Below are 27,919 nucleotides of genomic sequence, written 5' to 3'. Positions count from 1 at the left end.
CTGTACAGATGGGACATTAAGTGCACAACCCAAGTGAGGAGAGGTGAGATGGGGAAACACTGATTTGTGTATTGAAGAGACTGGATGCTCTCTGTGGATCACTGATTCTGACCTGTGGAGAGTTCAAGATATAATGATGATCTTCAGGTTAATGGACCAGAGAGACAATGGTGGAGGTGGGGGTACAGCAGGCTCCTCCCCCCACTGATAGTCTTGACCAATATTTTTTTTAATGGTAAACATAATAAAGAAAATGTTTACAATCAGACTAAGAAAGCACAGAACCTTTGTGCTGTAACTTGATATTTTTATGATTTTTTTTCATTGACTTAAAACTGACAACATAGTATCTGCTCATTTTATTGAACATTATTCCAAAAAATAGGAGCACTATAGTTATAATCAGGAGAGAAGCAGGGGGATTTGAAGAGTAGCAGCGTTTCTACAGGGTCCTTCCCTGGGGCCACCCCACAGTTTTCTGAATATTAGTGGTAAGGAGGCTCCTTAGGTGTGGAGCCTTAGCCTATGGCTCTCTAGACTAGAATCTTAGACTTGGTTAGGCTTAACAGTGAAAATTCCAAGAGAATTATGTTAATAGAAATTGGTCACCCTGTCCCTGCAGAAAAAGCACAAGAGTCAGAGCTGGCTTACCTCCAACCAGATCCCCCCAAAGAACATGATTGAGGAACTAAAGGTTGGTGCTCAGATCCCTTCTCACTCCTGCCTTCCCTGAGCTTCTGTATCTACCACACTGGAAGCTTTTGGAAAGAAATGCCTGGAACTTCTCCATTGTCTTCCCAGCCTGGGAGGCAAAATAACTGAATAGGTCCAAAGAAATCTCAAGGATTTCTGCCCACCATTGCCCCAGTTTTCAGATTATGTTGTCACTGTACATGAAACCACCAGTGGGCAGTCTGATCCACAGTGAGAAATCTAGAGAAAAAACAGGTCACGTGTGCAAAATCCTTCTTCCAGAGCCATGTGCCCATATTCTTGCCCCTTAGGGACAACTGTACTATCCATTTCCTGGGAAGATGCTATGGGCTAAATAAAAACAGGGTAGAAAGAAGGAGTTGGAATCTACATCATTTTGGAGTTAACAAGGGCCTTTGAGGAACAAATCCTTCAAATTCAATAACTTTTCAAAGTGTTTGGACCACAATATGGGCTCAATAACATTAAATAGTGGTTAAATGAAATTGAAGTAGCAAGAAACCCAAGGCAGAGTAGCAGCTTCAGGAGAGGGAAGTGAGTCTGCTTGGGGAGAAGGGTATGGCTGCAGCCCTTGCTTCTGCCCACCACTACTTCAGGCCCCATATATAAAAACACCTTGGAGGTGAAGTGACCAGGCTGAGAATGGGGGGAGGGAAAGGATTGACATAACTCATAGGCCAAGCAGAGCAGGAGAAAGACGACAGATCTCATTCCCAGCCCTCAACTTTAAGACCCTTCAAGGGGCAGGTCCTGACCCCAACCTGGCTGGGCCCTGCTGAGCTCTATTGCTCTTAAGAGGCTAGTCCTGGATGCTCTCTTACCCTAGGGCCATTCACTTTTTTTCCCCCTTTTCTTTTTACACAGATAATCCACATTGCATATAGAAAAATGCCACACCACTCTTTATTGAACACCAGTGCCAGCACTGACCCCCTTCTCTCCAGGCACAGGGGCACGTGGGCAAGGGGCTCCTTCCCCCGGCCAGGATGCAGTGGAAGCCTGGCCCCACTACTGCTCTCCTAGGGCCAGCACCCTCCTTGGTGCCTGGGGCTGCTGGCTCAGGTCTACTCAAACTCCTGTTCACAGTAGCCTATGTTGAGGGGCTGGGCCTGGACACCTCGCCTGCAAGAGGACATGAAGAAATGACAAGGTGAGCCCCGTAGTCTTAGACCCCCAATAACACCTCCACCACAGTCAAAAGCCTCTTTCCCCATTTCAGCAAATCTCAAATGGTCACCATGTACCAAAATTACTTGGAGATCTCACTTCTAGAGATTCTCACTTGGGGTGAGACAAAGTGTTGGCAAGAATCTGTATTGTAAATAAGTACCCAGGTGATCTGGGAAACACCTATTTCTAGCTTGCCTGTGTTTGTGCCTCATCCCCAGATATCTTAGTCCCTTTGGAAGACGTAGATGCTTGAGGGGTGTCCAGTGCTCTTGGTTAGCCATCCATTCTTGGTTCTATTCTAATACGCTTAAAGCAGTGATGGTGGAGACTGAGGTGCTGTCCAGCCCAGGTACTGGGCATGAACACCTGTCCTTAGGTCTTAGACTCACTAGTTTGAAGCCCTTTCAATCTCTTTTAGGGGCAACATGCTTACAGATGGCAAGGAACCTACTAACAATCATCCAGGACATCACAGACTGTTGAGCCTTAGACCCCAGGATGTTTGACTCTTAGCCCAAAAGTTGACTTTGAACTAAGCTATGTTCCCTATGTTCTAAAAACCTTGTCAATGACTAAACCAAGAAAATGACTCTCATAAGGCCCAAAGGCATGGATATCATGAGAGCTCATAAAAGCCAACCTCATTCAAATCTTGCTTTTGAGTGACTATGGGGCAAGGTATTTAACTTCTCTGTGCTATAGTTATCTTTATTTATTTATTTATTTATTTAATTTTTGCAGTGCTGGGGATGGAACCCAGGGCCTCGTGCATGCTAGGTAAACACTTTGCCACTGAACCATACCCGCAGCCCCTCAGTCATCTGTTTCTAAAATGGAGGTAAAATTTATCTACGTTATGGGTTGTAGTAAAAATCCAGTGAGACAAGGTACACTGTAAAGCACAGTGTTTGTCAAAAGGTAAGTGTTACTGTTACCATTCTGTTCTTCTCAGTAAGGGATCCCAAGCTCTGAGTTTGCCTCACCCACTTTGGGAAGGACCCACAGCCTGCTTACCTCAGCAATTCACAGCGGAAGTGTGACAAACGTTGAAAGGCAAACTTCACATCAGTCATTGAACTCTTGCTCCATAGCCTTTCAGAAACAGCCCCTGCTCTGGGCCTGAAGGAAAAAATGTATGTGGCAGATTGGCCCTGTGTTCCCTGGAAGGGTGCTGGACATCCACAGGCTACTGCCTTTTGTTCAGGCCCCAGAGTGGCACAAAACCAAAGAATGTGATAGACACCTTGTTCCAAGTGAGAGCCTGGCTGATTGGTTCCCAGGCAGTTCTGGGGCCCAGCTCCATTTTTGTTAAAATGTGGATAGTGATCTAGCCTTCCTCCTCTCCCAAAGAAATGGGAACAAGGGTAAGCCTTAAAGGCATCATTAGTTGGTACTGACAGCAGCAGCAGATATCTTTCAAATGTAAACTCAGTACACCTGCCATGCTTGGTGAGGCTACTATAGCAGAGAGAAATCTTATAAGTATCATGGACCCTTAGTATTGGAACCTGAGCAAATCACCTATGTTCTCCAGGTGTCCTTATCTCTATCTGGAAAGTGGTGATAATAATCACTACTCCACATACCTACTGGGTTGCTGGAGGGACATATGGAGTCACACGGGAAGTATTACATGCAAAACAGAATGTAATGCAATGCACCTACTCTCTCAGGCCTAAAAGGAAGGTACTAGTGTGGAAGTGGCTGGATGGAATTGACTGTGAAAAGGAGGACCCCTGCCCTCAAGCCCAACCCTCCATATCTTCCAGAAAGCCCTTACCAGAGCCTGGGGACCAGGTTTGTACTGTCCACATACTCTCCCCACATACAGGCCTCTCCACCAATCACCAGAGCCTTCTGCTCAGGGGTACCTGAGGGGAAACCACAGTGGGCCCGTAAGAGGTGTAACTATAGGCTTCCTTTTCCACCACTGTCCCAATGTGGCCCTCTCTGCAGACAGGTCATTTCATTTCTAGAAATGTCTAGCCCAGAGCTTCCTGCCTCCCTCCTGAGTCCCAGCCCAGCCATCTTTGGTCAGCAAGGAGAGTGCCCTGCTTTCACCTTTAAAATCCAGGGGCTCCACTTTATAGAAGTCCTTCCAGTCAGGGCCATAAGTTATACGGTTTAGGTACCAGGGGGCAGAAAGTAGGGCCCGGAAGCCAGCCTTAGTGATCAGATCCAACTCCTTCATGTAGTCTACTGGTAACTCTTCTTGCCATACCTGTATGATGGTGTCTGGCCGAATCTGTTGCAAAAGGTCAAAGGGCATTAATGGTATAGAACTGAGAAGATTTCTGGGCCTCTTTCTTAGGCAAGCAACCTAGGCTAAAGGGTGTATGTATGTACCCTCTGTTTCCTGGCAGCAAAGGATAGCTCTGTGACTCCTAACCACTGAGCTCATACCCCACTGCAGAGCTAAGGAGTCCAAGAACCCTAAGATAGCTCTCTGCTGTTCTCCTCCCCCACATGAAGATAGTAATATTGTCTGGGAGCCAAAGGAGGCAAGCAGTGGGGCTCAGGAGCCAGCATGTCCAAGAGTCTCCAGATATTTCTTGGGGTAAGACAAGGGTTGGGAATCTTACTGAACAATAATGAAGGAGAAGGCACATTCATCCTTAGGGTCCAAGGATGAAGGCAATCTGCCTCTCCCAGACCCTAGTCTCTGATTCAGGAAGGAAAGTCCAACCCATCAAGTCAAGTCTCAGGAATCTCAAGTAACCAGTGATTCTAGTCTATAGTGGTCCTGATATCTAAACCTGGGGCTCACACCTGTGCAGTCGTTCTAAAGGGGGAAGGAGAGACGGCCAAAGTGCTTGGACCTTTTAAAACCTAGTCCATACTGGAGGATCAGTCCCTGCAGAGGCAAGGGAGGAGTAGGGAGACCAGAGGTAGATGTCACTGGAGGCTCCTTTTCTTCTCTGCCCCTGGCTCACCTTTACTTTATTATCAAACACTTCCTGCCACACCACATAGCCCTTGCCATAAGCAGAGACGATGTCCAGCAGCCTGGGAATGAGAGAAGTGTCAAGAAAGTGTCTGCTCAGCTCAGACAGGCTCTAGGCTGTGTATCCGTACTCTAGGACTTGAGCCTGGCCGGGGGCCCATCCCTGACTGGAAGGTATCTTTCTTTCCCAAGGCTGATACCCAACCACTCCAAACCTGAAAAGATAGAGCATGGTGACCCTTCAGGTACCCATAGAGTTGTCAAGCAGGGCCCAGCCCTGATATGGAAAGTGGGGGCCCCATAAGTAGTAAGGCCCAAACACACTCCACCCTCCTTCCTTCCTCACGTCTGGATGTAGAAAGACTCCAGCTGCTTGAAGTCATCACCAAAGCCCTTCTTCTTCATGAAGGCTTGGATATCTGGGTTGGATCTCCTGAATCCCAAGAAAAAATAAAAAATTAATTCTTTTACCACCCCAAAAGCCTATAGCCTGATGGTTAATGACCTGGCCTCTTAAAACTATCTTTTTTCACTTAAAAGAGCCAAATCACTGAGGATCTCAAAAGTTGTAAGTGAGCAAAGTGTGACCAAGCAAGATATGTAAAGGATGAGTTTGAGTTTGAAAGAGTCTGAAATCCAAACCCCCAAAGAGAATTCACATTCATCCTTAGGGTCCAAGGCTCAGCTGGGAGCTCTAGCACATTGGATTCTGACTTCCCATCTGCTGCTGTTCCAGCAGGAGCCAAGAGTTGCTTTCTGTTACCTACTGCAAATCCTTGCCCCCTGACATCTGTTTGCTCACATTGTTCTCTTCCAAAAATATTTTCCACTCCTCATGTCCCAAAAGCCAAACTATTTCCCTGAATCCAACTTTAGTGCCTAATTCTGGATGAAGCCCTCACAGCCTCTTTTAAGCTCACTAGATCTGAGGGTTTGGACTTTATGATTTAATATTAATTGTACACTGTTATCTATTAATCTTGAATTCTCTTTCTTGATTTTTCAATCAGACTATTTTAAGCCTATGTAAACGGGGATTATTTATCTCTATCTTGGATTCTTCCAAGATAATTCTGAGCTGGGATATTTTTCCACAAATATCTCAAGAATCTGAAAATACAGAGGAAGAGAGGTTTGCACTGACAGCCTTGCCAAAGTCAGGTAGGGCCTCTATGGGCTGAGACAGACTGCTGTGTCCTAGGGGTTAGGCCCTAAGCAGTAGCAGCTGACCCAGGCAGCTATGCAGGGCTGACCTCTACTCTGAGTAAACAATTCATCAGGGAGGGTGGGAAGATCAAAGGGCTCATACCAGCAGGTGAAATCAACCTCATCTCCTCCAAGGTGAAGATAAAAATCTGGGAAGACAGAGCTGATCTCCAGGAAGAATGTGCTCATGAACTCATAGGTATTGTTGAGACTGGGGTTCACTGGTCCAAAGGTGCCAGAGGGCCGAGACTCAGAGTAGCAAGGAGTCAATAACCCTGGGATACCTAAGCCAACAGAGAACCCCACATGAGTGTCAGAACCAGCCAGGCACAGTGGCACACACTTGTAATCTCGGATACTTGGGATACTGAGGGAGGAGGATCACAAGTTTGAGGACAGCTTGGGCAACTTAGTGAGACCCTGTCTCGAAAGAAAAGAAAAAGCCGGGTGTGGTGGGGCATGCCTGTAATCCCAGTGGCTTGGGAGGCTGAGACAAGAGAATTGCGAGTTCAAAGCCAGCCTCAGCAACTGTGAGGTGCTGAGCAACTCAGTGAGACCCTATCTCTAAAATAAAATATAAAATAGGGGCTGGGGATGTGGCTCAAGCGGTAGCGCGCTCGCCTAGCATGCGTGCAGCCCGGGTTCGATCCTCAGTACCACATACAAACAAAGATGTTGTGTCCGCCAAAAACTAAAAAATAAATATTAAAATTCTCTCTCTCTCCCACTCTCTCACTCTTTAGAAAAAAAAAATAAAAATAAAATATAAAATAGGGCTGGGGATGTGGCTCAGTGTTGCAAATGCCTGAGTTCAATCCCCAGTACCAAACAAAAAACAAACAAACAAACAAACAAAAAACAGAAAAGAAAAAGACCCATGTACACTCTAGTTCTACATGTAAGGACATTAAGTCCCATAGAGTGAGACACTTGTGTTCATAAATGTCACACACAGGCATTCATAGGAACTGTAACCACCTCTTCAGTCACAATCAAAGGAATATGAACATGTTCACAATCAGAGACAGGCTGGGTTACAACCAGACAACTGTTAATGGATACACTCTTGCCTGACACACTGTTTCCAATAGAATTCACCCTTGCTCCAAAAGGACATTTCTTCTCAAATGGCCTTAAGCAATAAAGGGGACTGAGCCTAATGGAGCCAAATTGGTACAATCTTTCCTATCTCCTACTCTTTGTGGGATCAATTATTATTATTTCCTAAGGGGCATTTCTCTTGGCCCAGAGGCTTCCCCTCTTGGGGTTGAGATCAGGTGGCAGCCTCTTTCAAAATCTTCCTTTAACTAGGTTTTAGTTTGGAGGATTCTCTCTAGGGTCTGGAGCTACACAGAAAAAGAGAGTGAGCAGGAGTAGTGGCTGTTTGAATAACCTCTGGAGGCCACCCCAAGCTTCTTTCTATCAGATTCTAATGAGATTAGATTCCTCAGTATCTGCTCTGGGGCACAACAATTTTGCATGGGGATCTGAGACGAATCTGCCCATATTTTAATAATAAAAAGTGGACTCCTTTGTTCATCCAAAAGTAAGTTCTTCCCTATCTAAATTCCCAGGTAAGAAAAGTTTATAGAAAACATTCTTCCAAGGACCACAACTGGAACATGCCACATCCTAGAGCCAATGCCCTGAAGCCCCACTCTAAGAACCATCAGAAGATCCCTCCAATCCCAAACATTATTCTTACCTGGTCCCCAGGACAAAGTGTGGCCAGGAGTATCAAATTCTACCAGCACACGGATACCCCGAAGCCGAGCATATTCAATTACCTCCTTCACATCCTGTGTTGTATAGATGTGGGTGACAGGGTTGTAGGCCCCCTGGAAGGCATAAGATACGATTCAGATCTTATTTCCTGAAGGCTATCAGAATAGAAGATACTCAAAATGCTTCCACCACTCCCCAGATACCAAAACTATCTTCAAGAATCTTTATCATAATCCCCCACCATTATCACATCTACTGTTTTATCTGAGCACCATAATGCCAGTGAGATAAACAAGGTAGAGATTATTTCCATTTAACAAAATAAATATAAATAAAAAGCAAATGAGGACAGCAAATTTTCTTCTGAAGGTCGTAGAACAAATTAATGGCAAAATTTGGACCCGAATCCAAGTGTCCTGATTCCAAAGCTACTGTCCTTTCCCTCTGTCAGTGTGTCTGGTTAGGATAAGAGCTATTGTCCTTGCCAGCAGGGGCTCCAGCCAGGCTCAGCCAGGGACCTATTATAAGCTTAGGCTGAGTGAAACAAGACATACCTTTCTGGTGAGCTCTGGAAAAGTGGTGCTCTCATATGGGAAGGAAGAGTCATCTACAATATGCCAGTGGAACACGTTGAATTTATTGTATGCCATGACATCCTGTAGGTCAGAGCACACACCATGAATCTATCACAGCCTCTCCAATTTCAGCCTCAAACTGGGCAGGTTGGCAGGCTACTCCACACACCCCAACAAGCCTCAACCTGCCCCAGTTGCAGTGAAAGATTTATACAGCCTATCAAACCACCCCATCAGAAAGGGCCTGGCATGGAGGGGTGACTCAGGGGATTTCTTCTTTCCTAGGACACAGCCAAAGACAGCTGAAAGATGAATTCTGGCCACATAGAGATGAACACTGTAACTACTATGGTAGGCTGTTATCTTCCAAAAGTCCCCAGATAGTCTTAGGACCTACACTTACTTCTTCTTACCATATGCATTGGGTTATGTGACTGATGTTTATCAAATCATGATACCTGCTGGGAACTTGGTTTCCCCCAAACTCATAAATCTAAGGCTTCTGAACCATGTGTCAACTCCTTTGGTTCCACCAGAGGAGGAAAGGAAAAGGCAGACCCATGAACTGGTGAGCAACTGTTATCTAAGAATCCACATTAAACTCAACAGACTCAACTTCCTCAGCTGAGGCTTCAAACATATCTTTCCTATGACTTCATCCTACATAAAGAATGCTGAGGAGCCAATTCCCTAAAACTCTCACCGTACTCTTGGAAACAGCCTGAACATTGGTTCATAGTAACCTGTGGCATAGATTTAAACCACTCATGATATTTTTTGAGTCTTGGAGCAGGTCACGTCTACATTTTCCCCAGGGGCTTCGAGAGTTACATATATTTCTCCCCTACTCCTTAGGAATATGGAACCTGATCAATCCCTTGCCCCATGGCTCCAGAACTCTATGCATGAATAAAGCCTTAAGGCCTGTTACCAGTGTGTCCAGTATGCTAAACAGTGGCAGGTAATGTCGAGATGTATCCAACAGCAAACCCCGGTGAGGGAAGCGAGGAAAGTCCTCAATCTTCGTCTTGTTGACAAAGAACTGTGCAGATCAAACATTGAACATGTCAAAATTCAAAGGGATTATCCCAAGATCTCTGAAAAGCCAACCTATGAATAACTATAAGGATATTGTAAGAATAACTATGTCCCTAAACAATGCCCTCCACCAATCTCTGTATCAAAGACCATAAGCAGCCACCCTCCCAGAGGTCAAACATCTCACTTAGCCAAATATAACTGTCCCATATACCAAATACAAGTGTCCCATACAGATTAGATTTTCCTGACTGTTAACTTGTTTATTTTCTTCAAAGCAATGTGGTATCAAGGTCACTACTAAATGATTCAGAATAATCCATTATAGTCACTCTAAATAGACCAATCTATCAAAAAAGTTCTCCATTCACATCTCCTCCAATATTTATCCAAATCCACTAGGACCCCATCTAAATCAAAACAAAATCTTCCCAGGACTCTCATTATTTTCCAGGACTTTTGAGAAAATCCCAGAGTGCATAAAGAAGCCCCCTACCCCCCACTTTTTATTTAAAAAAAATTTTTTTAGAAGTAGTTGGACACACTATCTTTCTTTTATTTACTTATTTTTATGTGATCCTGAGGATCAAACCCAGGGCCTTGCACATGCTAGATGAGTGCTCTACCACTGAGCCACAATCCCAGCCCAGGGAGCACTTTTTAAGGGCCCATACTCACCGCGCCATCAGACGATCTCCAAACCACCTGGCTAAAAGTCTCCAGGCCTGTGGAGAAGTGGAGAGAGGGTGAAAATTTGGGGAGTCTTGGAAAGTTGTAACTAAGGCAGAATATGATGTGTAGGCATAGGGTGAAAATGGATGTAGTGCAGGTTTCATGATTCTCAACACTTATAAAAAGGAGATACCAAGAAGTCAGTTTACATTTTGCTTCTGTATTTTATTTTGGAAGGTAGTTTCAGTGCCTTTCCATGCAACACACTAACTTTCAAAACTCATATACCACCTCCATATTTTCTGAGCCTTAAAGTTACAATAAGATGTAAGATGGGGGCTGGGGTTGTGGCTCAGCTGTAGAGTGCTCGCCTGGCACAGGTGAGACCCTGGGTTCAATCTCCAACACCACATAAAAATAAATAAATAAAGATTAAAAAAATAATAATAAAAAGATGTAAGATGGCTAATTCATGGCCAAGCCAGACTGCAAGGGGTTAAAGCTTTCCATGGATAAAGCCCATTAGGAGCTAAGAGAATAAAAAAAGAGGGACCCTGGTCTACTGGTCTTCACTTCTTTCAGACTGAATTATGAGAAATCATTAGATTGAGCTTCTAAGGAGCCTGAGGCTGGATCTAGAAGACAAGGACTCACTACTCTTCTTCTGTAGTGACTGAGACCAGCTGAAGTGTGCTGGGTGGCAACTGCCCCCCCCCAAAGGACTGCCTTGACATAGTCTCTTAGAGACCATCAAGGTGCAAGCACAATGATTCATGTTCTCAACAGCTAAGGCCCCACTTATAGAAACCCACCAGAAACTCCGTGAAGGATCTCCAGAGTCCCAAAATTTTGAAATGAAAGAATCCATAAGACCTTAGTGGTCAATCAGGACCTAATGTGAAGCTCATTAGAACCTATGATATGGGCCCCTCCCCATTCTGATACCCAGCACTTTAGAGTCTGACATGCCCCTTCCCCAAACTAAGGAGCACCTTTAAAAATGTAGGAGAGGGCAGAGAAGGGAGTATGCTGCATCTCCAAAGAAGGGAGGAAAGGCCGTGTAATAAAGCCCAACTAAAACAAAGAATTCAGTGAGAATTACCTCATATTCACTGGCAGAGGCTTTACCAAAAGTAGTAGAGGCACCTGGCTAAGTATTTGTCTAGGGACCAAACACCTTCTCAGTAAATCTAGAGAAAGGGTAGGGGCCTATCACCTATAGGCTGGTAAGCCTTCATTTTCTCCAGAAATAATATTGCTCTACATATTTTACTACTACCTTTTACCTGTATATATTTCTTTTGTTATTAGTCCCCCCCAACACACACACACACACACACACACACACACACACACCTTTTTTTTTTTCTTTTTTTTTTAAGAGATGGGGTCTGGCTATGTGCAGGCTGGCCCAGAATTCCTAGGCTCAAGTGATCCTCCCACCTCAGCCACTGAGTGTTGGGATTACAAACCCATGCCACTGCACCTGGCTTAGTTTTCCTTTTTAAAGACCCTTTCCAGTCATATGCCTGGAGTGAGAGCTGGACAGGTGGTTTTTGTGATAGTACTGCTTATTCTCATAGCTAGCTGCCTGTCCCCTGCACTCTCCCCCTGTACTGTGCCACATGGGATAAAGCCTATCAGCTTCTGGACGTAGCAGCAAGGAATGGGGAAACTCCAACTGTCTCTATAAAGAAAGCCATATTGGGAGTATTCACTGGGCCCCAGTCCTGTTCTCCCATCCCATCAACTTCAATATTCCCACAAAATTCTCTCACCCCCATCTCTTTCTCTTTCCTTAATCAGCCCCACCTTGTTACCTCGGAGAGCTCCCCAGACACTATGAGAGACGAGTAAAATCCGCTTATCATTTATGGTCAGGGTGTCTGAAATAACAAAAATAATTTATTTGGTTAAGGTTTACTCAGACTATAGACAAGATGGTCTATATAAATCCTTGGATAAAACAGAAACAAAAACAATAAGATCACTTTTTTTTTAAAAATCTTTCAGAGAGGTGCAAAGCCCCCGGCAGGCTGCTGAAGGGTGGTCACCATAGTGGCTCTGCAGGCCCTGGCAGATGATGCATGAAGACAGTCAGGCTGGAGCAGAGTTCTCTGCAAGCAACACCCAGCTTGTGGGTCATTTTCCCCTAACTAAAACATGAGGTCCTGTTAGCCTCCAGCAGAAGGTATGGTATCTCCTACCAGCAAAGGGGATAGGGCTGTTTGAAGGGGCAAGTCCAGCATCCAGCATTCCCAAAGCCTTTGTTTCCCTTTTTCTCTAGACTTTCAACTACTTCATCTAAGAATGTGAGAAAGAAGCAAAGACTCAAATATTCACTTTGGAAAGGTTCCCAATCTGCTGCTCAGGAAAGATAGGAGGCAGTCATAGGACTAATGACGTAGCTTTGTTTCAGCATACACAACCCAAAACTCTGGCACAGTCCTCAAAAAGTAATGTACCCAGTCCAAAAGGTAAGTGTCCTATGGGACTCAGTGAAGAGCTAGTGCAACACTCTGCAGCCAACCTTTAAGTACTGGTTAGAGGGTCATATGAGAAAAACTCATCTTCTATGGCTTTTGGCACTTCAGGTCATGAGAAGCTTAGGTCAGGACATCTGGAATCATATCTCCAGACAAGTGCCTACTCTTTAGGACATGGGGCAGTGTGGTACTTACAGTTCTCCAGTGACTCCAAAGTAGGAAAGTCAGTACATCCCGCTGTGCTCACAGAGACAACCAACTTGTTCTTCTTTATTTTCTCCTGTTTGTCTGAAAAAAAAAAAAAAAATAGAGTAAACAGTATGGCTGACTTGCCACTAGCAACAATAGGTAAAAACCAAGACCCTGCAGAAGGGTTCCTAGCTCTAATCCCTCAGCTCATATACTGTGGTGACAGGAAAGGGAAGATGTGATATTCACCCATGGTGTTGTCCCTTTCTGGTCATGTTCAACTTTTGTTCTGGTTGTGCTTTTTTCTTTCCCAGTAACCCGCCCCAACTCACACAGGAATGATTTAGGTGGTAGTTCTAACTTCGCCTAGACTGTGCCAAACACACAATTCCAAGGCCTCAAAAACTGCTTCTCATCAAGCTGCAGCTCAACATCTGGTCTTCCTTCACATTGGCACAGACAGACCTCCCACACACAGGGCACACAGAGAATGCAGCTGATGCCTCAAAGAAGGCCCACGATCACCAGCCCAACCTGTTTTCTTCCCCACCCTTCCCAAACAGATTCTCTATCCAAGGCAGACTTCTGCTCAACACGAAAGCCACCAAGTATGAATTAACATATCGTAGCTCTACAGACCCCAGTCTATGCAGAAAAAAATGCCATAGTCAAAATGTGCATCTCTTTCTACCCTCCTACCAGTTTTCTGTGATTTTTTTTCTGTGATTCTGATTTTATTGTGCCAAAATTAATGGGTCCCCTCCTTATTCTTTCCTGAAATCATATGTACACCACTGGTAGCACAATATCCATGACTTTCTCTGGAACTACAAAGTAAGGAATAGATGGTCTGGAAGAAAGCAGAGAGAGAGACTTCAGAACCAAACCAGAATCCCAATGTTACCCATTCTCCAAGCAGAAGAAAACTGGGAGCCTCCAAGCATCTCAAGGAAGCCAGCTCAAAGCTCCTGAGCATTCCCACATGGCTGCAACTCAGCTCTCACATCTGCCAAGAATCAAGCCAATAAGGAATCCAACAAGGCCTGCCTAAACCCTGCAGGGAGATGGGAATTTGAGGCAATTCTGGGTATGGTTAACTTTTATCTATATCCTAATCCTAAAAATACATCCCCTCTTCATGCAAGGACAACCAGGCTCTCAGGCCTCAGAGACTGCTCTTAAGGCAGAATCAGTAGGTTCATCGTAAGCACCCCAAATCAGACAGGGAACCTCTCCAAATCCATTGCAACAAATTCTGAAAACTGAGGACTTAATCTGGAGGCAGGGGCAAAGAAAACTATAAAAGAATCCTTCTCCTTAAACTATATTATGCCCCTTGCCTCCTTGGCACCCCTTTAACTGAGCCCATCTGGGAGCCTCAATATCACTGTGTGGAGCTATCTCTGGCAGCCATCGAAAGAGGGCAAAAGTCCTGAGCTTTTCTGTTAATCCTCTGGGCCTTCGTTTGCCAAATGAGGAGAAATCCCAACTCATCCACATGCAACTACCATGGTCACTATCCTGAGGACAAAACAGGAGAGGATGCACAAACAGCAGGATTATCCGAACTATTACTTGGAACATAGGAAAATACTTTTTTTTATATTATCTTTTTATTTTTCTAAAACACACCTGCATTCTATTCCTTATGTCTATAGTCCTAGATCACAGATTTTTTGGATGATCTGAAGGATATGAAAGCACTTTTTTCCAGAATGATACCATTATGGTAAAAAATCCTGTCCTAAATGCTCTCAGTGACTCATGTGGCTGTTAAAGAAGTTTATTCAGAGGCTCAGCTGCTGCTTAGATAAACTCTGAGAGAGAAGATTTGAGGGAGGCGGCAAAACAGGAGGGACACTGGGTCATCTAAAAGGATGTAAATAGAGTATCATCACTGTGGTTTTCCGCCTCCTTGTTGCCACTGTACGAGCTCTGAAGAGAGCAGGAAATAGGCAGGGGCCAGCCAGCTGCCTCTCCACACACCCACACCCACACCCACGCACTGAGAACTGAAGTGTGGGAAGTGAGGTATGGCAAACAGCCAGCTGAGCGGGCAATCACATGCACACGTGCACCGTGGACCCCACTGGGACAGCAGGGAATTCTAAAGCCTCGGGTGCTGAGGAACACAGAGTAGTGAGCTGGGAAATCAGGAAAGGCTGGTCTGGTTCTGGTTCTGCTACTACCAAGCCGAGTAAGATTCAAGTTTCAGGACTTCCATTTCCTGTCCTGTAAACAATGGCAGGGCGGAACAAGATTCTGTCTACTAAAACCTCGTGACTCCAGGTTCCATTTCATTATCACAGCCTCCTACCTCTGCAGCTCACTCATCTCCCAGCTTTTATCTAAACTCTTTCTCTTTGAGAGGGAAGGGGAAGGTAGAGTTTCCATTGAAAAGTTTGCATTTTTTTTTTAATTAAAAAGGTAGGGGTTATGGTTGTGGCTCATGGTAGAGCGCTTGCCTAGCAAGTGAAAGGCACTGGGTTCAGTCCTCAGCACCACATAAAAATAAATAAATAAAGGTATAAAAAATGTTGTATCTGATTTAAAAAAAGGTAGTACTCACTAGTTGAAAAATTCAAACACTACACAAGCATTTACAATAAAAAATAAACAAAAGTATCTCTGTCATCCTTTGTTAGTCTTCTCAGTGTGGAGATAACCGTTCATTTTATGCCTGTTCTCCATTTTTGGCATAATTCTGCCTTCCTCATCATAGACAGGTCATCTCTGGACATGGAATTCTGAGAACAAGGACTCTCTTATTATTAAAGTCCCTATAGAACTTTCTCCAGACTATAGTTGTACAACTCTTCAAGTCCTTTCTGTCTTTAGTCCTCTCTCAGCCTCACATAACTTCCTGTTGGCCTAGATGTGGACATCCATCACCTCAGATGCAATCTAGCCAATACTCTTAACAACCTGTCTTAGTTTTACTTATATCCAGTGTGCAAAACCCTCAACCCTGGATCAATCTAACCTCTGCCTTCTGTGCCCCCAAATCCTGGCTACTACTAGCCCTATCAGAGGGAAGGGAAAAAACAGAATAGCAGGATTGGGTCACTGTAAAATCATGGTCTCCCATCTTGGCTGGGCCCTCAAGGCTGCCCTGAAAATCTTCTATCACTTTTTTTTTTCTCTATTTTCCACAATAGCTATTTCAAGCTTGTACCACTTTCCTCAGTCCTAGCAGATAATTAAAAAATAACTCCCATCCAGCTTACCTTCTCCCTTCCCCCAAATATCTGCAACACACACCTGTCTTAACCTTCTCCTCCCCATCTTGATGAAAGAGGTCTCCTTTTACCTGTGCTCTAGACCTCTCCTCAGGTTCCTCTTGTATAAATTATTTCTCTTTTTTCCAAAGTCTTTGAATTATTTCTTTCTACCAATTCTTTCCCATCAGCATTAAAATCTTTGCAGTCTTCCTGGTCTCAACTGTAGTTCATCTCAAACATTCACCCCTTCTCTCAACTTCCAGTCACAAAGAAACTCTAGAAGAAATGTAGCCTGGGCTGTTGGAAGCTGAACTTCAAGGACAGACAAATCTGAAATCAAATCTTGGTCCTAACAATTCTGGTTGTGGGACCTGGGCAGGTTATTTACTCTCTGAGTTGTAGTTTCCTCATCTGTAAAATGGGACTCATGATAGTACCTACCTTACTGCGCTGCTGGGGAGATTAAATGAGTTAATATATGTAAAGTGCTTAGTTCAGTGTCAGGCACAAGGTAAGTGCTCATGGACGTGGTCATTCTTTGTTTTCTCTTTATAGCCACACTTCTTTACATCCTATGTACCCCTCAATCTGTTATAATCTGACTTCCCTTGCCACCACTCCCATGAAAATGGCTTCACTAAGGTTCTGTGAATCTTTCCAACTCATCCAGTCATTCATTCAACAGCTATTTATTGAATGTTTACTATGTGTCAAGCTTATTTCTAAGTGCTGGGGATATAGCAGTGATTAAAACAGACAAAATTCTCTGCTGTCAGAGAGCTAATATTTTAGACACCATTCACCACTTCTGGGATCTCTTGGCAGCATAAGATACTGACAAACTCACTTCACTAGAGGGACACTGTTCTCTCTTGATTTTCCTTCTTCCTCTTTGAATATGCTTCCTCATTCTCTTTTTCCTTCACCAACCCCTCTGTGCCGGTGTTCTCCAGGGTCTCTAGGCTTCCAGATTTCTTTTTCTCCTTACTTACACTTTCCTGGGAAATGCCATCCACTCCCACAGTACTCTGAAGTTCCAAATTTATCTTTTCAAGCTAATTCTTCTGGAGCCCTAGACTTGGTATGCTTCTGCTCAGCTTATCTCAAATGTACCCCGAATCTTAAAAACAAATACAAAAACTCTTCTTTCTTTTCTCACTGGCTGATCCTCTCTCTTGCTTTGATAACAGCACAATCTATTTACCCAAACAAGAAACCTCCTCCTTCTACCACACTTTCCACCTGAGTAGATCACAAATTCATTCACTCAAAATAATATTTATAAACTGTCTTCCAATGTGTCAAACATTGCTGAGCAGTAAGATTTCAACAGTAAAAAAGACTCAAGTCATGTTTACAAAATACTTATTTATCTGTTTTCTTTTTTCCTGATGGTGCTAGGGATTGAACTCAGGGCCTCACACATGCTAGGCAAGCCAAGTACTCTACCACCGAGCTATAGCCCCAGACCAAATCCTTATTTTCTCAACACATCCCACTTCCCCTATTGGGCCAAAGATTTAACTTAGCATCTTGAAATTTCTCACCTGGATGACTATAAAACGTCTCCCAGGTGATCTCTCTCTGCCTCCATCTATACCCCATTTCACTCTACTATCCACTAGAGTGTTTCAACATAAAGATCAGATTATGATAGCCTCTGCTTAAAACCCTTCAATGAGCAGGCACAGTAGCACATTCCTGGATCACAAGTTCCAGGACCCTGTCTCAAAATAAAATGAGGGCTGGGATTGTGTCTCAGTGGTAGAGCACTTGCCTAGCATGTGTGAGGCATTGGGTTCGATCCCTAATACCACATTTAAATAAACAAATAAATAAAGGCACTGTGTCCATCTACAACTAAAAATTTTTTAAAAAAATGAAAAGGACTGAGGATATATAGCTCAATGGTAGAACACTTGTCTAGCAAGCATGAAGCCTGGGGCGCAGTGACACATGCTTGTAATCCCAGTGACTCAGGAGGCTGAGGCAGGAGGAACATGAGTTCAAAGCCAGACTCAGCAACTTAGCAAGGCCCTAAGCAACTTGGTGAGACCTCCATCTTTAAATAAAATATAAAAAACGGTTGAGGATATGGCCCAGCAGTAAAGTGCCTCTGGGTTCAATTCCCAATACCAAAAAAATAAAAACAAAAATAAAAACCCAAAAAACAACAAATGGCCTCTTAGAGGTGAAGTCCAGAAGCCACTAATAGTCATCAGAAGAGACTTGTCTTTCCCTGCTCCTGTGCAGAAACTCTCACAACTCAATGAGCTTTTTCAGATCCTTGAGGATGCCGTGTTCTCTCCATACTTTTCTTGCCATATATTGCTTCCTCCTATTGAAACAAACTTTGCATTCCCTCCATACCTCTCCTCATTAAGAAATAACTCTGGCTTTCCTTCTATACAACTTTTCTGTCATTCCCCACCCTTTCCTTAGAGACCTTTCTATGTGATCACGAAGCAATGTACACATACATTTTTCATAACGCGTATCTTAATATATGCTGTTTATTTGTCTATCTCCTCACCTAGGCTGTGAGTTCCTCAACAGCAGGGACCAATCTCAGTGTCTCTGTACTCCCAGTGCCTGACACACGGTAGTCATTCAATAAATGTTTGCTGAAAAAATGAATGATACTAGAATTAAAAAAAAAAGTGCATTTTATGCGACATATGCATAATGATTATGCTACATAATAATCAGCATAAATGGGAAACATGGTTAACATAGAGATCACTTTTATATACCCAAACCTAGAACTTTTCTAAAGTCTTATTATTAGGGTAGAGGATGCTAAAAAGACACACAGACTTTTCAAAACAATATTCTAAAAACCTCTGAGTCCATAAGTCCAAAGATTTAGGTATCTCCACTTCTATGGAAGGGAGAACTCTTTGCTGCATTAGGGTATCTGGAAACTATATATCTTTATCTCAATGTACAATAGCCTCTCCCCCCACCAGCCCTGCTCCTTCTTGAATCAAAACATTTCCATTATATTAATGCACTTAATTCACAGAGGCCTAGCAGATTGGAGGAAACACATTGGATTTAGTTACAAATTGGCATTTGGCTTGGCTTCTGGATTGAAAACTAGGAAAGTCAACTCAGCCATTGACACCTTATTACTCTAATGTCTTCCCTTCCCTGGTACTCTCCTAGGCCATGCCAAAGTTTATTCCCACACCCACTTTGCTGTCTCCCCACCTCCACACATATACAGCTTCATACACACCACAAGCAGGCTTCATCTCCCAACACTCAGCCAAATGAGAGGCCTGGAAATCATTCATGCCTGCTCATTTCTTCATTCCAACCAAGATATGTTGAGCACTTACTGTGCATCAGGAACTGTGCTAGGTGCTGGGGCAGTTAAAAAGAAAAACAAGCCCTGGTCCCTGCCCTTGAGGAGCTCATAGTTTCTAGTGGAAGAGACAAATACAAACGATTACTAAACAGTGTGATAAGGGCTGTGGTACACACTGTTGCTTCTTCCGGAAGGGAAGAAGGTTTAACCTCTGAGTAAGATCTGAACCCTGAGTTGTGTTTGCTAAGCACCAAGAGGAGAAAATATATTCCAAGCATGGGAAGCACATCAGTGTGGCTAAGGGAGGAGGCAAAGGCATCCCTATGAAACTTCTTATCCAGTAAAGTGGGAAATGAGAAGGTGACTGTCCTGAGTCTGGGGCTTCTCCTCAGTGCTGCTGAATTCAGTTTAGACTGTGGTGCAGTTGCCCATGAGTCCTAAGATTCTTCACGTTCCAGAGACTAACTACTCATAGTGTACTCTCTCCAGTCCACAGGTGAATGCTCAATGTTTCCCTTCCTCTCATTCCCATCTTGCTGCTTTTCTTTTTTTGTTTTTTAAGTTGTAATTAAGACTTTTTTTTTCCATTCAAAGCTAGTCTCAGGAACTTAGCAAGGCCTTAAGCATCTCAGTGAGACCCTATATCTAAATAAAATACAAAAGAGGGCTGGGGATGTGGTTAAGTGCCCCTGGTTCAATCCTCAGTACAAAAAAAAAAAAAAAAAAGGCATTTTCCCCCCAACTTTCTCTAAACCCCCCTCCCCCACATGGTACTGGGGATTGAACTCAGGGCCTCATACTTACTAGGCAACTACTCTACCATTGAGCTACATCTTCAGCCCCCTTTCCCCACTACTTAAAAACTCTGATCTGTCCCTCCTTACCCTACTCTTATTAGAAAGAGAAAAATCTCCCTAAAATTCTAGATTCCAAGAGGTAACTGCAGTCATCATTTTGAACAGCCTTCCAATTTTTTGTAAATACACTGATATTAATTTTTAGAACAAAAATGGAATCTAAATACATATTAGCTTATAACTTTTTTTCCATTTACCAAAATGATTTGTAGATCTTCCAATGTCAATATCTAGAGATTCATACCATTATTTATAAATACTAAATAAAATTCCATTGATGAAAACTCCTTAACTAACTTCTCTCCCATTTGTGGACATTTGGTAAGGTTTCTAAATTTTTAATATTAGAAGCAATGTTCTAATAAACAAATATTTGTGTGTATATACAGTTGTGAAAGATTTCCATAGGACAAATTCTTAGGGATGCAAATACTAGGCCGAAGATGCGAAAAGTTCGGTCATGACACTGCCAAATTACTCTTCAAATTATTGCGTTGATTTTTTACCCAAACCCACATATCTGAGCCCATTTCTCCACATCCTTCTAACATTAGATCATCTCAATTCTTTTTCATCTTTGCCAGCCTGGTTAAAAACAAAACAAAACAAAACCACAGATTTAATTAGCATTTCTTTAATAATGACTGAATTTATGCATTGTTTTGCAATTACTAACTATATTCTTTGTACTTTTCTTGGTTAATTTTCTTTTATTGATTTGTGGAGCTCTTCTAGATTTTAGCCTCATCTTTTAAGTTTGCAACTATTTGCCCCATTTTGACCTTTATCTTTTTAATCTTGTGGTTTCTTTGCTTTAATTCTTATGTAGTTAAATATGTTTGTCTTTTCCTTTATAGTTTTCTTTATTTGCTTGCTTAGAAAGGCCTCTTCTACTCCTGGGATTATAAGAATAAATTCTAGGATTCCTTCTAATGCTTTTATGGTATATTCTAAATCTTTAGATCTTTAATCTACTTGGAATTTACTTTGTGTTTGATATAAGAATTTAATTTTTTTCCAAACTGAAAAACACTCTTACACATTTGGTATGTGGAACTTAGATTTTTGGCAGTCTTACAGTCAGGGAAATCTATGTCCTACCTCTAACATCTTTTGTCACTCTGCTCAATATATAAGCCCATTTCTGGTCCCACACTCCCATTCCCATAAATGTTTCCTTTTTACTGACCACATCACCCACCCTTGAATAACTCTTGAAGTTTTGTTGTATGATTATTTAACTACCAACCATTCTCAGCACTTTTGCTTCCTCTCTAACTGAAGCCTGGTTCTCCCTAGAGACACCACACACCACTATCTCTACAATTTGTTCTGAGGGGCAAGGTCTTTTCATACCAAGATTGAGACTTGGCGCTATTTCTAGGTCATCCATCCCCCACCATCAAGTGAAAACACAGCTCCCTTCTGTGGCTCATGCCATCCAGTTGTTGAATCTAGAGCCTCTCTTTATCGCAACATGGCAATTTCCTAGTCACTTTGTTATTTACTCGGACACTTTGGTTTCTAATGCCAAGCCTTCCTCTCTACCTAGATGACTTTAATACCCTGGAGGAAGAACTAACCCACATTCTGGCTTAGCAGTTTTCCAACAATATCCTTTTCTCCTCCTCAACCACCCTTCCATGGTCACCTTTATATCTTCTATCTTTTGGAAGTGTTCAAACTCATTTCCCAAGTTTTGGTTCCATGTAGCTAGCTGTTTGCTAAGATACGCCTCCCTTGACAAATCCAAAAAGAAACTTTTTATCATACTCAGTTCACCTCTCAACCTCTTAATCAATCTTTCTCTTTTTACTCCATCCCTTTCTCCATCTTTGTGAGGCAGCAACATGCAAATGAGAACACTCAAACTGATAAAGAATGCTGGGTGCTGGTGACGTGCGCACCTGTAATCCCAGAAACTTGGGAAGCTAAGACAGGAGGATCACAAGTTCAAAGACAGACTCAGCAATGGAGAGGCGCTAAGCAACTCAGTGAGACTCTGCCTCTAAATAAAATGCAAAATAGGACTAGGGATGTGGCTTAGTGGTTGAGTGCCCCTGAGTTCAATCTCTAGTACCAATTAAAACAAAACAAAACTGCTAAAGAAATATGAGAGTCATCCTTCAGCATCTTTCCCTCCAACGTACCTCACAACTTCCAAGCATACCACCAGTAATCTCTCTTCAGTTTTTCTAGTATTCTCTGTCCCTATACCTATCATCCTGCTCCAGCCACTATTATTTCTTACCTAGATCACTGTAGTGGGCTTTCCTCTAGTCCTATTCCCACAAATCCCCAATGCAACCAGAGTTTAATCTCACTACTTTTCTTATTTAATGGCCTTTCATCTATTATGTATCTAGCTTCAAAACTCACTGATTTACCCTAGAGCTATACTTTGACCTTCAGTTTCTTAAATATGTTGGAAAGATTCTCACCTGAAGGCCTTTCATACAGTCTTCTGTCTACAGGAAACACTATGTCTGTCTACATGAACTCTTACTTTGTGAAAGCCATTCAAAACACACCTTCTAGGTGGATGCACAAGTACCAGTCAAGCCTTCAGATGACTGCAACCTCATAATAGAGCATGAATCAGAAATATCCACCTAAGTAACTCTCAAGTTCCTGACCCTAGAAACTGTGATATAATAAAGGTGCATTTTTAGGGAAAAAAAAAAAAAAAACCACACACTTTCCTCCCATGCTTCCACCCTTGGGTCAAGTGTCCTCTTCCACGGCCTCAAAGAACCCTACACTTCAGTTATCACAGAACAAAACACACACACACACACATACATACACACACACACTTTATTATATATCTGTATCTCCACTTTCAGGGACTATAAATTCTTCAAGGATGAGGGTAATTCTATTAATATTTTTTGGCTCCAACTTTTCAGGGACTTAAATTTGAACAACGCCAAAAACCTAAAGAGTAGATTTTCATTTTCTTAAACTACAAATGATGATGTAAACCCCAAGAATCTCCTAAATTATCTAACATTCTTTAAAAAAAATTTTTTTGTAGTCCCAAATTATATATATATATATACACACACACACACACACACACACACACACACACACACGCATATATATTCCCCTATATGGACCTATTGTTATTGACAAATTATGGTTGGTTAATAAATGCTATTTATATTAAGAAGGGATAAGATGAAGGAAGTCAGAAATGGTCCTGGAATCTGATAATAATGGGGCAGAAATAAACACACTCACCACCTGAGCATTAATAAGCAATTAGATGTCAGAGGTTATTATTTGAAGCAATTAGCACTAAGATGTGATCAGAGCTTAACCCTACCAGAGGCCAGTAGTTTTCCAAATTGCTAACTGGCTTGAAAAGATATTTATGACTTTACTTCAAGACTGCACAGTGACAAGAACAAAATCTTTGTGGACAAACAGTTCTGATTGGAATTTCTGCCCCAACACTACTAGCTGTATAACCTTGGGCATGTCACTTTGTGAGATGCCCTGTTCTGACAGATGGGGATATATAACACTGACTTCAAGGAGATGTTATGACAATTAAAGGGCATAATAAACATTGAGTGCCAGACATTCAATAAATGCTAGTTCCCTTCCATTTTCTACTTCCTTTTTTTCCAATAAGTAAGTTTTTCCAGAGCAAACCTCTATTGTGTATCATTTGGCTGGAGTAGCCCAGGGCAGGGTACCTTGGGGTCTAACAGCATCAAAGGAGCAGCTTCTCAGAAGAGTTTTTCATGAATGTCTTACAGGAGACTGAAGACTCCACTGGCATGTGTTTGGTCATCCTCTATGACCAACAAATGACATTCCAACATATAAAAGAATATGGTGGGGCTGGGGTTGTGGTTCAGTGGTAAAGCGCTTGCCTCGCACAAGAGGCACTGCGTTCAATCCTCAGTACCATATAAAAATAAATAAAGATATTGTGTCCATCTTCAACTAAAAAGTATTCAAAACAAAATAAAACAAAAAAGAAACGAAGAACATGGGCTTGAACTCTTCAATCCACCCCAATCTAGGACTGAAGCTCCAGTCAAAAGAAGAAAGCCACTACTGTGGCACCCTATTACCAGTTACCACCAGACTTAATAGTACAGTAGTTATACTTTTCACCTACAAGTATCCTTCTCACCCACAACCCCAAAAACTTTACGAAAGAAGGAGGATGCTCTCTGACAGTTGAGCTTACAAGCAGCCCCACTTCCTGCATCTGAGCACACACTTCCACAGGAACTCAATTGACTGTTGAAATTTAAGCACTGGGCTGGGGATGTGGCTCAAGCGGTAGCGCGCTCGCCTGGCATGCGTGCGGCCCGGGTTCAATCCTCAGCACCACATACCAACAAAGATGTTGTGTCCGCCGAGAACTAAAAAATAAATATTAAAAATTCTCTCTCTCTCTCTCTCTCTCTCTCTCTCTCTCTCTCTCTCTAAAAAAAAAAAAAAAAAATTTAAGCACTGCCTCAGCTTACGATAGAAGCACTGCACCTAGGAAGAGAATAAAATCAAATCTAATTCTCTTATTTCTATAAATCTATTTCTATGGACTAAAGACCCATAAACCTTGAGGTACAGAAAACTCTTCACACATACACCTCTCACACCTCTACTTTTCTCTTTAGCTGCTTTTGTTGTCAGTGGCCCAACAAAAAAGGGAGAAAAGTCTTTAATATATATATATATTAGTTGTAGTTGGACACAATACCTTTATTTTGTTTATTTATTTTTATGTGGTGCTGAGGATCGAACCCAGGGTCTCAAATGTGCCAGGAGAGCGCTCTACTGCTGAGCCACAAACCCAGCCCTCCCCTCCCAGACAGTTCTTAATTCATTTGTTAGACCTCTTTTTTTTTTTTTTTTTTTCAGAGTAGACCTTTTCTTAAGGATGAAGGGGATTGATGTTTACGCCTTTAACAGGTTAAGAAATTGACAACATGTCCTAGCATGAGGCTGTACAGCTCAAATGTCCACACCTGCTGTTAAAAACTAACCCAACAAGACATCAACTGACAAAATTCCCCCCATGCCCTACTTCACTCTTCTATTTGGAAGTGAGGAAGAGGGGTGGAAGGAAATGGACAAAAGGGTATCACAGGGGTTCAGGCTGTTTTAATTTTTACTTATTTTTATTTTTTGTGATATAGAGAACAATCCTAGAGTCTCACAAATGCTAGGCAAGTGCTCAGCCACCGAGCTATACCCCCAGCCCTGTTTTACTTTTAAAATCACCAGTTCTTCCCTCTATTGTAAAGTCTTTCAAAGACTGCAAAAAACATTCATAACTATTTTCTTATGCCTGGAATATAGGCAGATTTTAGGAGGAACTGGGGAATGATATTAGCCAAATTACATTGTTACAAGTGTGCCTCCATGAATATGTAACAATGAATCCTATCACTATGTACAACTATAATGCACCAATAAAAAAAATATGGAAAAAAAGTAGTAGCAACCCAAAAGCCTGGAAATTAGGCAATGTGCCTGAGGGCACATAAACAAATGATAAATAATCTTCTCTGGGTGCCTCCTAAATAAGCCATATTTCAGACCTTGGATCCTCCAGAATATCCAAGCTAGAAGGAGAGCTTAAGAAAATAAGACTCAGATTTTTTTTTTTTTTTTTTTTTTTTTAATATACAAGGCTCAAACTACCTCCTCTGTTCACACACATACATGCCTTGAAAGTTGAGCTGCTTGGGCGTAACTTTCAATTATCCAGGTTTATTGGAAAAGTGTTATGATTTAGGTAATAAAGGCAAAAACAGGGCTGCTTGTAAAGAGGTTAATTGAGGACTCCTATTAACTAAATCCAGGCCCTGGGATACAAAATAAAATACAATTATTTTGCTCCTCAGCTAAAAACTGTGCTCCTGCTACTTACCACCTTTCCAAAGACAATCTATTCATGACTCCTCCCTATGTCTCCTTCCATTTTCCATATGACCTTTCATAAGAAAAATAATTCTACTACATACTTTCTTCCTCTTTGCTTTTAAAATAATAAACTTACTGGCAACTCGGCATTATACAGGAAGAGGCCCTATCTTTGCCAGGGGATACTTACAATGTACTTAATTACTAGCCCAATTAGAGTGAAGCACACTAACCACATTCTTTTTTCTCCCCGGCCTAGCTACCTGAACTTATCTGTTTCTCTCCTGCATCACCCAGAGGTTATCTCAATGCATCCATAATTCTGTAATGAGCTAAGAGCAACATGAGTTTAGGTTATGAGTTGGAGTCATATGATTCTCCTTTTCCTGGAATCACATGCTAATACTCTAATTTGAAACTTGAAAGGCAATACTAAATAAAACCAGCAAGTCATTTTTTTTTTCAGTGCTGGGGATTGAATCTGGGGCCTTTCGTATGCTATGTAAGCACTCTACCACTGAGCAACATCCCCAGCCCAAATCATCTTCTTTTTGATGATCTTAGAAATAAACAAAAATATCAATGCCTTCTTAACAACTTTTACACAAAGTAGCCCTTTAATGTTAATATAGCCAATTTAAAAAATTACAAAATATCTGCCAGTTGCAGCCATAGTTATGGAATGACCAAAAGAGGTATTTTAGGAGATTGATTAAATGCCACTTAATCACTTATTTAATATCTAAGGATGAGCAATGCAAATACTGAGAATGCCTTCAGAAGGATACAGATACTCATGATAATCTTCCATTTTAGAATAAAAGGACTGAGAGAAGGGATGGGATTATTCTGTTCAGGAACAATGATGTCCTAAGTATCTGGTAGATCTATCTGTGTGAATACTTTCCCAATCCCATCCTTACCCATTCTCCAGGCCCCAGCCCCATCACATTCACCAGGTTAGAACTTTGTGCTCAGTCATAACCCTTTGCTCAAGGTTCTTCTGGCCTGGAATACCCTCCTCTCAATCCCAGCTAATTATACCTACCACCTCATTTTAAACGGCTCCTGGAAACTCACTTCCTTGTGAAAGTGTTCTTTGATTTCTCTCACAATTTAAACATTTACTGGACGTACTATGTGCCAGACATTTTAATGTATTTTGGCATAAGTTTTTGAATCTTGTCTCACCAATTTTGAGGGTCTTCTCTGGTCTCTTCTACCTAGCATGGTCGATTCATGGAGCCCCAGCCTCCCTTGAATATGATCAGAATGATCATCTTAGATGTCTACTGGCACAATTTTCCACAATTTGATATCTTCGTTGAACTACAGTTCTACAGTAGACATTTTTGGGATGAATACCTAATATAGCCAAAGGAAGGATTACAGATAAGCCAGGCCCTCGAAGTCAGCTGAGTGAAGGGGTGAATGGACTAAACCTGGGAGTGCCTGAGAGGACAGCAAGCAGTGGGAGAAGGGCAAGAGGAAATGGAGTGTGTGATCAAAGTGTTGGGCAAAAACAAAAGGTGGGTGTCTGCAGAGATTTGAGGGGGCTGTCCCAAGGCAGCTCTTTCAGGGCGGGGTAACAAGATCGGGCAGGTGTGACTCACCTGATAAGTTAGGACGGGGCCAAGGACCCGAACCGAAGAGCACTTTACGGTAGCGTAGGAAGGCCTCATCCAGGACAGAGCAGCCCGGCTGCGCGGCGGACCTGGTGTGGTACCCAAATTGGAATTTGTAGGGGGAAAGGTTGTAGTACCGGTGGGAGGTTTGGATGTACTGGGGCCAGGGCCATAGGGCCGTTGCCCAGGTCGCGAACGCTGCCGCCAGCAGCAGCGGAAACCAAAGCCTGGGGCCTGCCATGGCTCGCCGGTGACCTCTCCCTACAGCGGGCTGAGCCACGTGAGAGCC

At 42.5% G+C, this 27,919-nt stretch overlaps 1 protein-coding gene across 1 annotated transcript; it reads right to left on the bottom strand.

Moving 5' to 3' along the window:
* Positions 1 to 1,603: 1,603 nt before the first annotated feature.
* On the bottom strand, positions 1,604 to 27,919 carry HEXA (hexosaminidase subunit alpha). The gene is made up of 14 exons (XM_081292104.1): positions 27,619 to 27,919; positions 12,726 to 12,818; positions 11,865 to 11,930; positions 10,051 to 10,097; positions 9,266 to 9,376; positions 8,314 to 8,415; positions 7,740 to 7,872; positions 6,138 to 6,318; positions 5,175 to 5,261; positions 4,818 to 4,890; positions 3,946 to 4,129; positions 3,665 to 3,755; positions 2,899 to 3,003; positions 1,604 to 1,836 (listed from the first exon to the last, which is right to left on the bottom strand). The coding sequence occupies exons 1-14, from the start codon at positions 27,869 to 27,871 to the stop codon at positions 1,779 to 1,781; spliced, it is 1,584 nt and encodes a 527-aa protein (XP_081148230.1). The 5' UTR covers positions 27,872 to 27,919; the 3' UTR covers positions 1,604 to 1,778.

This window comes from Spermophilus citellus (assembly GCF_964194105.1).
Source record: "Spermophilus citellus genome assembly, chromosome: 4".
In the NCBI taxonomy this organism is placed as follows: Eukaryota; Metazoa; Chordata; class Mammalia; order Rodentia; family Sciuridae; genus Spermophilus; species Spermophilus citellus.
The sequence above is the reverse complement of the archived record's forward strand: the minus strand, read 5'-3'. Positions and strand labels throughout refer to the sequence as shown.

Bases quoted from the DNA above. Each gene is read 5' to 3' on its own strand.
- HEXA (XM_081292104.1), bottom strand. From the start codon at position 27,871: ATGGCAGGCCCCAGGCTTTGGTTTCCGCTGCTGCTGGCGGCAGCGTTC. The intron at 7,873-8,313 runs GTATGTCTTGTT...TATGCCTTCCAG, and splicing joins TTCCAGAGCTCACCAGAAAG to GGGGCCTACAACCCTGTCAC. The intron at 1,837-2,898 runs GTAAGCAGGCTG...GTCCTCTTGCAG, and splicing joins TTCCGCTGTGAATTGCTGAG to GCGAGGTGTCCAGGCCCAGC.